The following is a 13,637-nucleotide window of genomic DNA, read 5'->3' as shown; positions in this document are numbered from 1 at the left end:
TTCCAGGCCAGTGTAGTCAGGGGAGCAAGGATGTCTTTGTCACAGTTGTAATCCACCTCCCTCCCCACGCCCACTTCCAGACTTGGCTCGGGGAACAAGGGTTTCTGCTTCCATCTTTGCTGGGGAAGATATTAAGCCTCTTCACACTTAAATGTTTCCTATTAGGGAGGAAGTTTAGAAGTATTCCACCTAACAACGAGATGCAACCAAGTCTCCAGGGCCAGCCGGCGTCTTTAGGGTGTACCAGAAGAACTGCTGGCCAAAGAGGTGTGCAAGAGGCCGGGCATTTGGTCAGCAGAGGCCAGTTCAGAGAGAGTCCCAAAAGGGAGGCGGCAATGCTCTGAGAGGTACATTTCTTGGCCTCATTTACTGCTTGTATCTCCTTATGTAAAACAAAGGCCTGTTCTTACCCATTTTGCTGAGATTTGAGGTGTCATTTTCTGTTTCTGCTGTTGGGATTCCACCGATTGGAGAGTCACCATGGCCATTCCAATGACCAAGTTCTATGCTAGCCCTTTCCTTGTTTAAACTGGAGCCTATGTCAGGTAGACTCACTCTTGTAAGGAACCTGCAAGGTAGGGAGGAGGGGAGGGGGAAGGGAGGGAGAGAGGGTCAGCCCCACTTCACAGGTGAAGACACTGAGGCATAATTTATTCAGTATCATCCAGTGAGCAGTGGCAGGGCTGGAATTAGAGCCCTGAATCAGTGACTCTTGCTCAGCTTACTATGTTTAGAATAATTATACTTGATTTTTTTCTTGAGCTATTGATTTGCTTTCAAATCACACACTTATGGTTTGGGGACAACCACACCACACACACATTTCCCCTCAATACTTATGGAACCATTTTCTGTTATTCTGGGGATGGGCAGGGAACTGAATTCATGTGCCACCCATGTATGGGGAGCTGCTGGCCCACTATCAGGTTATTTGTTTCAGTGTCACACAGGCCCACGAGTGCCATTTCCCGGTGACAAGGTCTTGCTCCTCACCCTCCCTGCTCCTCTGCCCCCATGCTCCCTAAGGACCTGCAAAACCACCTCACTCTCAGCTGGTGCCCAACACTCTCCCTCGGTCCTTCCTCTCCCATCTAGTTGGCCCTGTGCTCTTGGCTCCCTCCCCTTGGGACTGAGGGTTTGATTATACAGTGCCATGCTTCTCAATTTAGGGCAAAAAAGCCCCCCAAGAGGGGGATCCATGGCAGTGCATTGTAGGACTTGGTCACCCAGGAGAAACAAGACACATGTTCCTAGAGTATCATGGTTATTGATAGACTTTTGTGAGGGGTGGTGGAGGTTAGGGAATTTAACCCTGTAAATGATTGTTTTGTGTTCAAGGATGTATAGATGCAGTAGAGAAGGAAACAAATCACTCCAAAGTGGCAGCTTTAGCTTCTATCGCGAGATTTTCCCTGAGCAGGGCTCGGCCACAATGAGAACGAATGTAGGGAAGGAAGGGAAGGGACAGGTACACACAAGGCACACGTCTTGGGGGGGACACAGAGCAAGGCCACACAGCCTGGTGGTCAGGGGCGACGCCTGGGACCAGTGCCAGTCTCCCTACTTTGTCCCTGGACTACCAGCTGAGCGCCTGAGCCTCTGTGTCTCCGTCTTACCATCTCAAAATAGGGCAATGTTTATCTTAAGGATTTTGCTTTCAAGATGAAATGAAATAATGCACCTACAGAGCATATTGCAGCACCTGGCAGGTGAGGCGAGCTGAATTCACAGGATCCACTAGCATTATCGGGGTCTGAGGGCTCCTCTGGGGAGCTGTGACAGCATTGATCTTGCTTTTTTAATTTCTAGACATGAGCTGGGAGAGGGAGTGCGCCTGAAATTACCAAACTCTGAGGACTGAGAGATGGTGAGTGGCAGCTAACGGGTCAGCTTGAGGCTGAGAGCCTGTGGCTCTGTGGGCAGGAGCGGGGCAGGTGAGCCCCAGCATGGGCGCAAGGAAACTTGTAGACTGCCATCAAGGTGGCTGGCCTTCCCCTCGGCATGTTAGCGCTTGCGAAACAGCACCTCTCACCTGCTGTTTTGTTTACTTTCTGTCAATGGCAAAAAATGAATTATTTCAAATATTCCATCAGTAGACAAAAGCTTTCGAACCATGGGGAACTTAGTGTGAAATGATGGGGACCAGACGTTTAATTCACCTGACATGGCAATTCTGGTGAATTATGTGCTGACACGTCATGAATTTGCACGCACTGCGATTAAGAACAGAAACAAACAAACCGAAAACCTTAGTCCTGAAGAGTGTGAGTTGAAGGAAGGGGCTGGCTCTGTGCAGAAGGGAGTATTCCTGCTGCATGAGTGAAATACAAAACCAGGCCACACCAGGTACAACTCCCCCTCCCCAGCTCTAAGAATAGCTGTCTTTGTTGAGAGAATACACCTGAGGCGAGCCCTCTTCAAGCCTCCTCCCACTCACATCCAGGTAAGGCTTTCCAGGTACCCCTGTGGGAAAAAAGCATAGCAAGATAATTTACTGACTCCTACATAAAATTAAAGCTTTGCTCGGGTCCTTTCACTGGAATAAAGAAATGAAATGGACGCTGCCCTCAGAGGTGCCAGACCAAGCCCACATGTTCGGATTCTTTTGACAGAAACCCATTTATTTTTTGATCATTTCCGTATTTATAGCAGTGCACATGTAACACATTTCGATCCACACGAATAGTTCCCAATTGTCGGGGCAAATTAATCTTTCAAAAGCCACTCAGCAGTGAGGTTAGAAGAGAAACCGTAGGTGAAATAGGACACGCGCCCCGCCATACGTGAACCTTCTCATTACAATAAACTCCTCTGTTCGCGCTCACTACATCCCATGTCTGCCCCTCTCCCTGTGCGTGTGGCAGCCCCAGCTGCCTCCTGCCACCTCTGCCCTGCTGAGGTAGTTCTCTGATCAACCACCTGGGTGGGACATGCTGCCATTTTCAGTTTGGAAGGAAAAGCCTGTAAATCTGCTTCCTGGGAAGACAGACACTGCTGAATTGTCATCTGCCTCCAGAACGCAGAAAACATCAATTTCACCGCAGCTCATCAGAGCTGGAAACACCTGCCACTTCCTTTCTCGGTTGCAATTAACATGCTACATCTCAGCATTGATTGATTCCAAGTAGCCTAACACTGCCAAAGTCAAGGTTTAAATGAAACAGTATAACCTGATATTATTTTTCACAGTTTTAGAAACACAAACTGACATGTTTTTATTGCCAAAGAAGCACTACAAATAGTTGGGGATGTGAGTCTTTGTGCTTGAGATAAACGTGAGCAGAATAGGTTGAGGCTTATAATAACAATTGTTCTTTATCTTTGTATTTATTTGGGACTTGTACTTGTTTGCCTTTGTATTTATTTGTGGGTGGAGTGGAAGAATAATATTCTTTCTGCATCCCTGCACCTAGCAAAGGGCTACAGACTCCCACCGGTACTTGGAGAATCTTTATTAAACAAATTAGTAAGTGGATGGTTTGGCAAGCTTAAAAACTGTCCTCTTGGTCTACCCTACATAAAATTCTGAACTTATAGCTATCATGAGCCCTGTGATTTAACTTAGAAGCTGTATGAGACCAACTATGAAATACGACCTGGGACTGGGGCTCTCTGTCTCGTTCAGTCCTAAATGGTTCAGCCTGGATCACAAGTGTTATTTTATGGGAAAAAGAAGGCTCCCCCTCTGTTTTCATCATAATTGTACTCATATTGCATTCAAAGAAACTGTCTCCAAATGGTACAGTATTTTACATTTTGAGGGTTTTGAACATTCTCTGTTGTGAATAAATGGAATCATTTAGAGTAAATTCAACAGCCAACATATATGTGTCCCTTTGGAGATGATCATTGAAACGGTGTTTAGGTCCTGAGAAAACTGAAAACCGGTGGGAGTAGAAGGCTGGTAAATGTGAGGTTTATGTTTTAGCTTGGTCAGATTAAGACTCAGCCTTAAACCACAGAACATAACCTTGGGAAGAGAAGGTGAACAAATTGTTTCTCTCATCTATTAATAGAATGCTGGGGCCAAGAACCACCCTCTTTCTTGGCCCTTTTGGGAGAATCTTTCTTTTAGACTGAAACAGAACAAATTAAAATAAGTGGCAATTAATTCTTTTGCACAAAAACAACCGAGACACTACACATTCTGAGCATCACCTGCTAAATGTATGCGAGCATCAAATAGTGCACTTTTATATAACCGACAGAAGAGACTGCACTTGGATATTTCTACACATGATAGAATGAAAACTGAAGGGATGTATCTGTTTCTTAAAATGAGTTAACATTCCTGCACATCTATAGTCTTACCTCTGAACGCCTGATGGCAGAAAATGTTATTTTAACTATTTCCATGAATCTCTAATACTGTACAACTCATTGCCCCCAAACCTCTGGGTTATCTCTATATAAAATAGCTTATATACCAATAGCTTAATGCTAATAGATCTACTCCAGAGTATAACAAGGAAAACCAGAGGATGAGGAAATCATTTCCACCAAATACACAAATAAATAAAAATGGATAAATAGCCTTAAGTGGCACAGTTTCCAGAGACCGAGAGGGAGAGAGAGATGCTTATATATATTTCCTAATAATAGAATTCAGGCACTAGAAGACCTGAGTAATAAAAGAAAAAAGGAAAAGAAAAGGGAAGGAAAGGAGAAAGAAAAAGAACTGCAACCTTTGGAAGTTGGTATATCATGGAAAGGTTGCGCTCTAATACAACCCGAAACCTTGCTGACTCGGGAAATCCCGTCACACTCCTAATTTCCGGCTTGTCAGTCGACCAGTGTGCGCAGACAGCATCTCAGATGGAAGTGGTTTATAGGTCAACTTATACTGAGGAAAGTTTGGTCTCCAGTCAGAGCCAACGGTTGCAAAGCACCATTTGTCCAATGACACATTTAAACACTTGCAGAAACGAGAGAGGCCAAACATACAACAACTGTCTCTTGTCAGCGACAGACTGAATCCTCAAAGAATCCCACTGAGGGAAGACCATCAAATACTTATGACGACAAATCATTATTGCAGACCTTTCCTTTGGTGCCCATGTGAACTCTCAAAATGTGCAGGAATCCCGTGCCAGTGCACAAACTCTGTCTCCCAGCTTTCTTTTCACATTGAAAATGTCATTTAAACAAACAAACAAAAAAATCCACTACCAACTTGGGATTTGGTAAATGGGGCCCCTGCATGCAGCTGCACTTTGAAGTCAGGGTGGTTTTGTCCTGCCCCGTGGAGTTCTCGGGCAAATGCTGGGGAGAGTAGCAGAGACATTTCTCTGTCTGGACCCCCAAGCAGCCCTCACCCCGGATCACAAAAATGGTCGTTTTTAGTAGCAGCACCAACTTCACCAACATTTTATCAACAACTGAGTTTTCCTTTCTGCCATTACCAACAGTTATAAAAAAAGTGCTTCAAAATTATTCATTTTCTAAAACCATTTTTCACTGTTCCAGGGGCATAAGGAAAGTGCTCTGAGAATAAATAGCTTTTCTAAGCCAACAGCATTTGGTGAAAACTAACAATCCTGCTGGTATGAAGTCAAACTTTTCTTTCCTTTTTTCTTTCTTTTTTTAAAAGAAGGCTCAAATGTTCTATGAAACTCTTCATTGCTTATGTATATTACATTAAGGCTTATAAATGCACCTGGTAAATTAAATTCACCCTGGATTGAATTAACACCTGCTATAGGAGTTATTTGCTTTCTGTAATCAGTAATCTCAAGGTTTCTCCTCTTTCTCTGGAAACACAATTTAAATATTAACCTAATCTTTAAACTGCGGCTGCTTCTTTCTGACATTTGGAAACCAGTCATCCATGCAAAAAAGGCAAATACGGGTATATTAATGAAAAGGCAGTTTCTTAAAAATCTTGAGATGTGTAACTCAATGAATTGGGACGATAAATGATGAAAGCAGCAGGAAAGTCAGTCCCTATATCAGTTTCTCGAGAAAACAATGCTGGTCATCGGCCAAGGTCACCTCCATTCTCAGAGACCAGCTGACGATGATTGCCAATTTCAAAAGAATCTTTGTATTTTCTTCATTATAATCTCTGGGAGGATCTTGGGCAGCTGCAGTACCTCAGAGAGAATCTTAAATTAAAACATATATATTGCAGTGCGGTATAACTAAAGTTTCAGATCTGACACCTCCAGTGCAAGGAAGTGGGAGTGAGTGTGGGGTGCTTTGCCTGATCTGGTCCTTGGCCTGCTCCGAGCGAGAAAGCCCGCGGGCCTGCTCACGTCCTGCTCAGCTGACAGCCCCTAGAGAGTATGAAACTTTCAAAGTGCTGGTCTTCAGCCTTTTCTTTTATGCGTTGCTCCTCTAAGGAATCTACCAGTTTGTCCCTTTGCTCAATCACTTGCATCATCTCGGTGAGGATTTGTTGCTCCTCGTTGAGATCATTCTCATCTTTCTGGCTCTCTAAAGAAGAAAAAGAAAGAAAGAAAGAAAAACATTGGACTTCAGGTAAGATTCGGCCCCGGGAGAGCTTTTGGCATGGGCATTCTTGATTGTTCTGGACTTGTTCCGCCCTTTAATTTCCATGGAGAAAACAAGGAAATGAATTTAACACCAGAGAACAGCCCTCCAAGCCCCAGATTAGAAAGGTGGGTCCTTTGTGCTGCTGTCAGCTCAGTTTTCATCTTGAGACTCCATATAAAGCGACAAGGGAAAACCCCTTTGTGAGAAGAAGTTAATACCAGGCGAGCCTTACTGAGCCCTCCAGCCCCCACCCCCAGCCCTGCAGAAAAAAAAAAAAAAAAGGCAACAAAACAACACAAAGGTGGCTTTCCCTAAACATGTCTGAGCTACAGCAAAGCAATCTGTTAGAAAAATTGCTAAGTAAACCATCTGCATCAGTGGATACTCTTTCAATGATGAGAATCCTTTTTTCGTTTGTAGTTAATGACGAGTTGCAGCCCTTTGAATAGAGACCAGGCGGCCATCAAGAGAGGCTCTGCTTGGCCACTGGGGGATGTTTCCAGACAGGCACCCTGCTTCTGCCTTCTGCCTTCTTAATACGTGGCCTTCTTCCTAACAGCCCGAGACATTTGATTGCCTCGAGGAGGTAAGATTGTTATAAAAAGAAGGAAAAGAGTAAGAAACTGGTAGTAATGATTTTCTGACACTCAAAATAAAACTTCAAAGGCAGATTTTAAGTCTTGTCAACCAGATTATTGCCTTGGGAGAGGACTTTGTAAATTCCATTAGCCCTTTACACTTAATGCAGGGGGACTCAGCAGTGAGCTGGATCCCGGAGCAGAGATGGTGCCTCTGTCTGGTGCATCGGGCTGAGTTCTGAGAATGGGGTCAGGAAGCAGGTACATATGATACAAGGGAAATAAACAGGCACCATTCCCTTGGCACCTCATGTTTAATGGGAGGGAGGAGAGAGAGGCGGGAGAAGCAGAGTGAGAGCCCTGGGCTCCAGTCTCTCTGTCCTGACTTTGGAAGCCCCCAAGGAGGGCAGAAAAAGTCACATCATTTGGTGGGAACACTGAAGACCCCTTGCTTGGAACTCTGGGAAGAGGCCAGCTGGAAGGGCACCCTATGTATAAACATGGGCCAGGCAGTACTCCATGGTTGGGCAGAGAAGAGGGGTCTGCGTGTAGCTCCCCAGATCTTGATCTGCCGTGTGGCACACATAGATGGAGCCCAGAAGTGTCTACTTGCCCCAGATGTGCAAAGATAGCTGGCTAGTGAGCCTGCCATGGGGCTCCCCACAATGAGGGGTGAAGTGGCTCCACAGCAGAGCCGGTCTGGGAGACTGTCTGGCCAAGTGGAGCGGAGGATGTGCCAAGGCAAGGCTGAGTGAGGCTGGAAGTGAGGCTCTACGCACTCTGAGAGAATGACCAGGCTGTGGCTATGCCAGCCACAAACCTTAGCTGCAAATGCCAGCAGAGAGCGTGGTAGCCCACTAACAGGAGACAGCTTTGTGGGGTCAATGAGTCAGAGCAACCAAACAGATTTTTAATGCTGCAAAGTCATGCAGACCTCCCTCTCGCCATTACCTGGTGGTCACCTTAAGGATCAAGCAGATGGAAGGGGCGGCAATCTGCAAGACTGAACATTTTCATCCCAAAGAGACTAAGCATTTCCTACAGGGACTGTTTAAATTATTGCATCAGACTAAGTTTACCAGACTAAGTTCCCCTTCCTTCCTTCCTCCCTCCCTTCCTTCCTTTCTTTTCTTCTTGAAAACTAATGTGATGAAGGTTTCATGCAAGATGAGAAGGCAAAATGAAGGAGCTACATTCTTTGGTATCTGCTCAGAAGAGTTAGAAAATGTATGAACATCACTTCTTAGTAAGAATTAAAAAAATAAAGGGTTCAAAACTGGCTAATGAAGTTTTTGGTAGTTTTTTTTTTTACCAGCCTGAAACAGAGCACATTAAAACTTTTTTTGAGATGTATAAATCAGATATTAGTTATATACTATGGTTTGTTAATTTAGGCATACTTCAGTATGAATACCCCTTATTTGATTATCAACACAGAAAAATTAAAAATTCCTCTTAATTTTGATTTGTCAACAATGGGACCAGTTGAGCCCCTTCTGACAAATAAAAGATGATGTACACCACTTTTATCTGTTCCATACAGAGCAGTTCTATAAGGCTTTTGTTAGAAATAGCATTCTATCGTTGTAAAGAAACAATGTGAGAAAGGACAGGAGACCCTGAGTCTACAGTGATCTGTTCTGGAGTCTTGGCCCCATCATTTACCTAGAGCATGTTTTTTAAGTTCTCAGAGACTCAGTTTTCTAATCTGTAAAATGGGGATAAAATGCCTGAATAAGCATGATCACGATGGTAACAACTCATTTTTACTAAGTGCTTGCCCTGTAGCAGGTCTCCCCACAGTCAGTGCAATGTTCAGTCCATGAGGTATACAGAAATGATTTAATTTGTTCGTCTAAAGTCTAAATGTAGGAAAGCCACACATGGCTCTGGCCCCACAAATACACAGGCATAAAGCAGAGTGACTATGCCTCACTGGCTGGAGCCTGTGGATGCATAGATCAGTATATGGTGTTAATTAAGTTTATTTCAACTCTCCCTCCCTCCTGGTGGAAATAATTTCCTCCTGTGTGATGCCCTGGCCCACCCCGTGCTGGGAAGGATGTTCCTTTACCAGCCCCAGGGCCTGGCAGAACTAAGCCTGCCATTCTCTGCATTCCCAAAGCATGTACGTCCTGGTCCTCAGCTCACTGTGCTATAATGAATGGTCTGGGTATTGGTCTCCCCAGTGAGGCCACAGGGCAAGGATGCTCTTCTCCACATGCCAAGCCCACTCTGGAGTCTCAACAAATGTTTGTCAAAAAAGTGGATGGATCCGTGAATATTCAAATGTGTGAATAAATGACTTGGTTCCTATCAGCATGTGGGAGGGGGCAAATGCTGTTCTCACAGCCCAAGTGAACGAAGCTAAGAGGGACTTGCTGGGCACCAGTGCGGGCAGAGGGAGGCTGGCTTTATGCCCCCTTCTGCCCCCCAGGCTGGTCGTATAAGGCAGGAGGAGCTCCATTCTGCACTGTGCGGCGCGGTCGGGCCAAGTGTCTTTCTAGGGAAAAAGCCTTTAACAAGGGCCCCGAAAGTATCACCATACTCACCCTCCTTGAGCATTTTCTCTCTTAATTTCTGCTCCAGTCTGCTTTGATGATCTTCTAGTTCTAGTTCTTGGGCCCTGGGGGTGAGAAAATGTTCCAACTTTGTAAATACTGGAGATCTGTGTAGAGATATTGGCTGATAAGCCCATTGACTATAGCGACTGCATTCTTTCTTCCTTACTAAAATGGGGTCTTAGAAGATCTCTCAACTCAAAGTTTCAGCTGCTGAGATATGCTGAACTCCAGAGACGTGGGAAGCAACTGAAGGTGGTGATGTGATCTCAGTAAGCTTGTGGAAGGCCACTCCAGGATGGCTCCTGAAGAAATGACTAGAACAGTGCAGGGGAGCAGCAACGACAACCTGAAACTCTTCTCTCTTTTAGGGGTACATGATGTCAAGTATCACCTCTAACAACTCCTGAATCTCTGATTGTGATAAACAAGAAAATGCAGAGGAAACAGGAGTGAGACACTGTGTCCAGGTGGAGGCAATATCACTCAAACAACCATCCATCTGGATGCAGGAGGTGAGGGAAAAAAGAGTCGGTGATGCTTCGGAGGAGTCAAGCTGGAGTTCTGGGGGCTCAGCGTGTCCACCGATACAACAGCAAAGTCAGGAAGTGCAGCTAGTTGTCGATGAAGGTCAGATGGAGTCTCCCGACCTCTCACTGCCTGGGGGTATCCCATGTAGATCACAGAGTGTGGGAAAAGCCCCCACGCGCTGGGCTGTGTGATAAGGCGGCGGTTCCCCAAAACTTTGAGAATGCAGTTCTAGTGCGCTCAGCAGAAATGAGGGCCATGAATACATGTGGCAGGGGTCTAAGGGGATAGGTGAAGTCACGTGATCCCTAAAAGGAAGCCTATAGAGGAAAAAGGGGTTGGAAGACAGGAGCTTGGGAATGCCTACATTTAGAAATCAAACAAAAGAGGTAGAGCCAGGGAAGAAGCAAGGTTGGAAGGATAAAACAGGAAATGCAGCATCACAGAAACCAAGAGAGGGAAGTCTTGAGGGAGGAGAGAAGTCAAAGGTGTTCACTGCTCCAGAGACACTGAAGAGGGTGAGGGCTGAGAATAGGTCCCTGGGTTTGACATGGGCCTTCCCTTCCAGCCCCACCTGCAGTCTGCACACGTCTGTGCTGCAGTGTCGGGGCACTTGATTGCACCTGTGGGTTGCTGTCATCCTTTTTTCACTACTTCTACTACTACTTGGGCCAAGTCCATGCTTTCTTCGATACTCTGCCTTTTGTTATTGACACTGAACCTCCCTTGGCCCACTCTGGTAGCCAACGGAAGTGCCCCACTCAGATCTTCCTCTAAGAGAGAACTTTGTGGGAGGAGTGTCATGTGTAGTGAGCTGACCACTACAGCAGAATCCACTTCATCGTCATGCCGAGGCCACGCCATCCCTGGGCAGCATACATATACATACATTCCTTTTCATATTCTTTTTCATTATAGGCTATTGATACATTTTTGTTGAATACATTTTATAATTTAGACCTCACCCAAAGGCAAATGGTATGGATGTATAAAAAGGGCTTTGAAGTCAGGTGGATGTGGACTATATGTTTTGAGTCTCAGCATGTGCATCAATTTAAAAAACTGTGAGAGAAAAAATAATGCCCACAGATGACCCCCCGCTTCCCCATGCCTGGCACTTTCCTCCATGTCAGTGGAGCTCAGTGGGTATAACTCCCGGCCTCCTCTCTCCGCCTTCACTCCTATGCTCATTCTCACCCCAGGGGAGGTAACTTTGGGAAGAACTCAGCTTATACCCTTTCTTTCCTGGCATCAGCCTGCCTGCAGCAAACTTGTGTTCTCAGTTACTCTGAGCCTTGCCAGAGTAACCTGACACAGTTGACATTTGGGGCTGGAAAATTCTTTGTTGGTGGGGGAAGAGGGGGTGTCCTGTGCATTGTAGAAAGTTTAGTAGCACCCTTGGCCTCTGCTCACTAGATACCAATACCAGTAGCACCTTCCAGTTGCAATAAACAGAAATGTCTTCAGATGTCACTGAACATCTCTGGAAGGAGGAGGCGGGGGAAGTTGCCCCCATTTGAGATCCACTGGTCTAGGGTAATAGCCTTGCCCCTAATAAGAGACAAGTGGTTCACTACCTTTTGGGAGTAGGTAGATGAGTGTGTCTAATTCTGGGGTTTGGTTAGTGCAGTAGGTTGCACGGTGAACCCCCAAAAGGTATGTCCACATCCTAACCCCTGGAACCTATGGACGTGATCTTACTTGAAAAAGGGTCACTGCAGATGTAAGTAAGTTAAGAATCTTGAGATGAAAATATTCTGGATTATCCTGGTGGGTTCCAAACCCAATGGTAGGTGTCCTTACAAGAGACCGAAGAGAAGACAGACATACAGAGAAGGCTGGGTGAAGACAAAGGCAGAGATTGGAGTGATGCAGCCATGAGTCAAGAGATGCCTGGAGCCACCTGAAGCTGGAAGAAGTGGGGAAGGATTTTCCACTAGATCCTGCGAGGGAACGTAGCCCTCCTGTCACCTTCGTTTCAGACTGTCTTCCAGAATCACGAGAGAACCCGCTTCCGTTGCCATGAGCCGCCTCTCTTGTGCTCACTTGTTACGCCAGCCCTGAGAAGTGAGTGCAGCCAGCAAGCCCACCTGGGCTCCTGCACGTGGCCAAGCTAGCCTTGTCAGCAGCAAACGCTCCATTGTGCTGCTCTGTCTGTCGCCTCCACTGGTTGTCTTATTTGTCACCTGGTTCAGAACCCAGGCAGAGATGAGGAATAGAAAGTATTAGACCCCTTCAGAGACTCAGAACTGTCTCCCAGGATTGGGGTGAAAGTGCAATGAGTCAGCGTAAGTGAAACCCCTAGCACAACCTGTGGTGCTTAGTCGGTTTGTATAAAGTGGTACTTTCTTTCCCTCCAGAACGGTGACAGGCATAGTGACCTTCAACTTCTTCAGAGTGCAGTGAGACCCATCTCTACTTTCTGATCTCCCAACCAGACTTCAACCTCTCATTCAGAGGACAGCCAGACAGGTCTCTACCTTCAATCCATTCAAGCCACAAGGAAGGCTTCCCCATTGCAGGTGTGTGACTGCGGGTGGGTACCCCTAGTCTGGCAGGGAGGGGATGGATTGAAAATGCCTTACCCAAATGCCCTTCAGCTCCAGACCCATTACCCAAAATCATTTTAGCCATAGGACTTCACAGCAGAGAACAGGCAACTGAAGATTCTCTGCACTAATGGCAGCATGATATGCAAGACATCAAATATGAATCTGTCTCAATCACAATTCTGTATGCGCAAGGAGAAAAAATCCTGGGACTTCAACCTAGGAGGGTGGGCCACCCCACTCCCACCCCCTTTGCTTTTAGGACTCACTGTGTTGCCTTACTTACATGATCAGTAGCTCCGACTCATATCGCATTAATTTATTCTTCTCCAGAACCAGCTTAAACCATTCCTGCAAAAGCTGGGATTCATCCTGTGTGCCTGAATCTGCTTAAGAAATCAACAACAAATGGGTTAGATTGGCATTTCTCTTCCCATGATCAGACTGCTTTGGAACAGCTTTAGGGGGCCATGTTTGTAGCAAAAATGGCTCTGCAGGTGGCAGCCCCCTGACGGCCTGTTGATGCCTCAAGGTCACGGGCGTGACAAATGAAACTCACCTGTGCCTACTCCAGGGCTGGTCCTCTTGGATTATCTAGGGCATGAATACTTAAGTCAGCTCCAAGGGGCATAGACCCTTGCTAATGTCCTGACCTTTGTGCATCACATCTGCCACTAAAGAAAATCCCATAACCCTCCTGGTAACTACATCCTCTCTTCTTCCAAATCAAAAGCCTACTGAGTGCCCAGGTGGGGTGTGGCTCCCTTCATGGGGCAGGGAAGCTCACACCCTCATTTGGTCATAGAGGAGCAGTGGTCGGCATTTTGACTTTTTGCACAAAGAAAAGCCAAATGATGGGGGAAAAACATGTTATGAGCTTTGGGTCTCAGAGGGAGAAAGTTATACTCATACATTCTTATAACTAG

General features: G+C 45.9%; 1 protein-coding gene across 11 annotated transcripts in view; it reads right to left on the bottom strand.

Moving 5' to 3' along the window:
- Positions 1-5,828: 5,828 nt before the first annotated feature.
- Positions 5,829-13,637, bottom strand: part of MICAL2 (microtubule associated monooxygenase, calponin and LIM domain containing 2) — a 210,906-nt gene continuing 203,097 nt past the window's right edge. For 10 of the 11 annotated variants that reach the window (XM_072969524.1, XM_072969512.1, XM_072969519.1 and 7 more), the window contains 3 exons: positions 12,998-13,100; positions 9,626-9,699; positions 5,829-6,435 (listed from right to left, as the gene is read on the bottom strand). In XM_072969524.1, coding sequence (XP_072825625.1) covers positions 6,251-6,435; positions 9,626-9,699; positions 12,998-13,100 — 362 coding nt within the window. In that variant the 3' untranslated portion in view covers positions 5,829-6,250. The remainder of the gene's footprint in view (positions 6,436-9,625; positions 9,700-12,997; positions 13,101-13,637) is intronic. The other variant, XM_072969517.1, reaches the window with a different exon arrangement.

This window comes from Vicugna pacos, chromosome 10 (genome assembly GCF_048564905.1).
Source record: "Vicugna pacos chromosome 10, VicPac4, whole genome shotgun sequence".
Lineage (NCBI taxonomy): Eukaryota > Metazoa > Chordata > Mammalia > Artiodactyla > Camelidae > Vicugna > Vicugna pacos.
The sequence above is the reverse complement of the archived record's forward strand: the minus strand, read 5'-3'. Positions and strand labels throughout refer to the sequence as shown.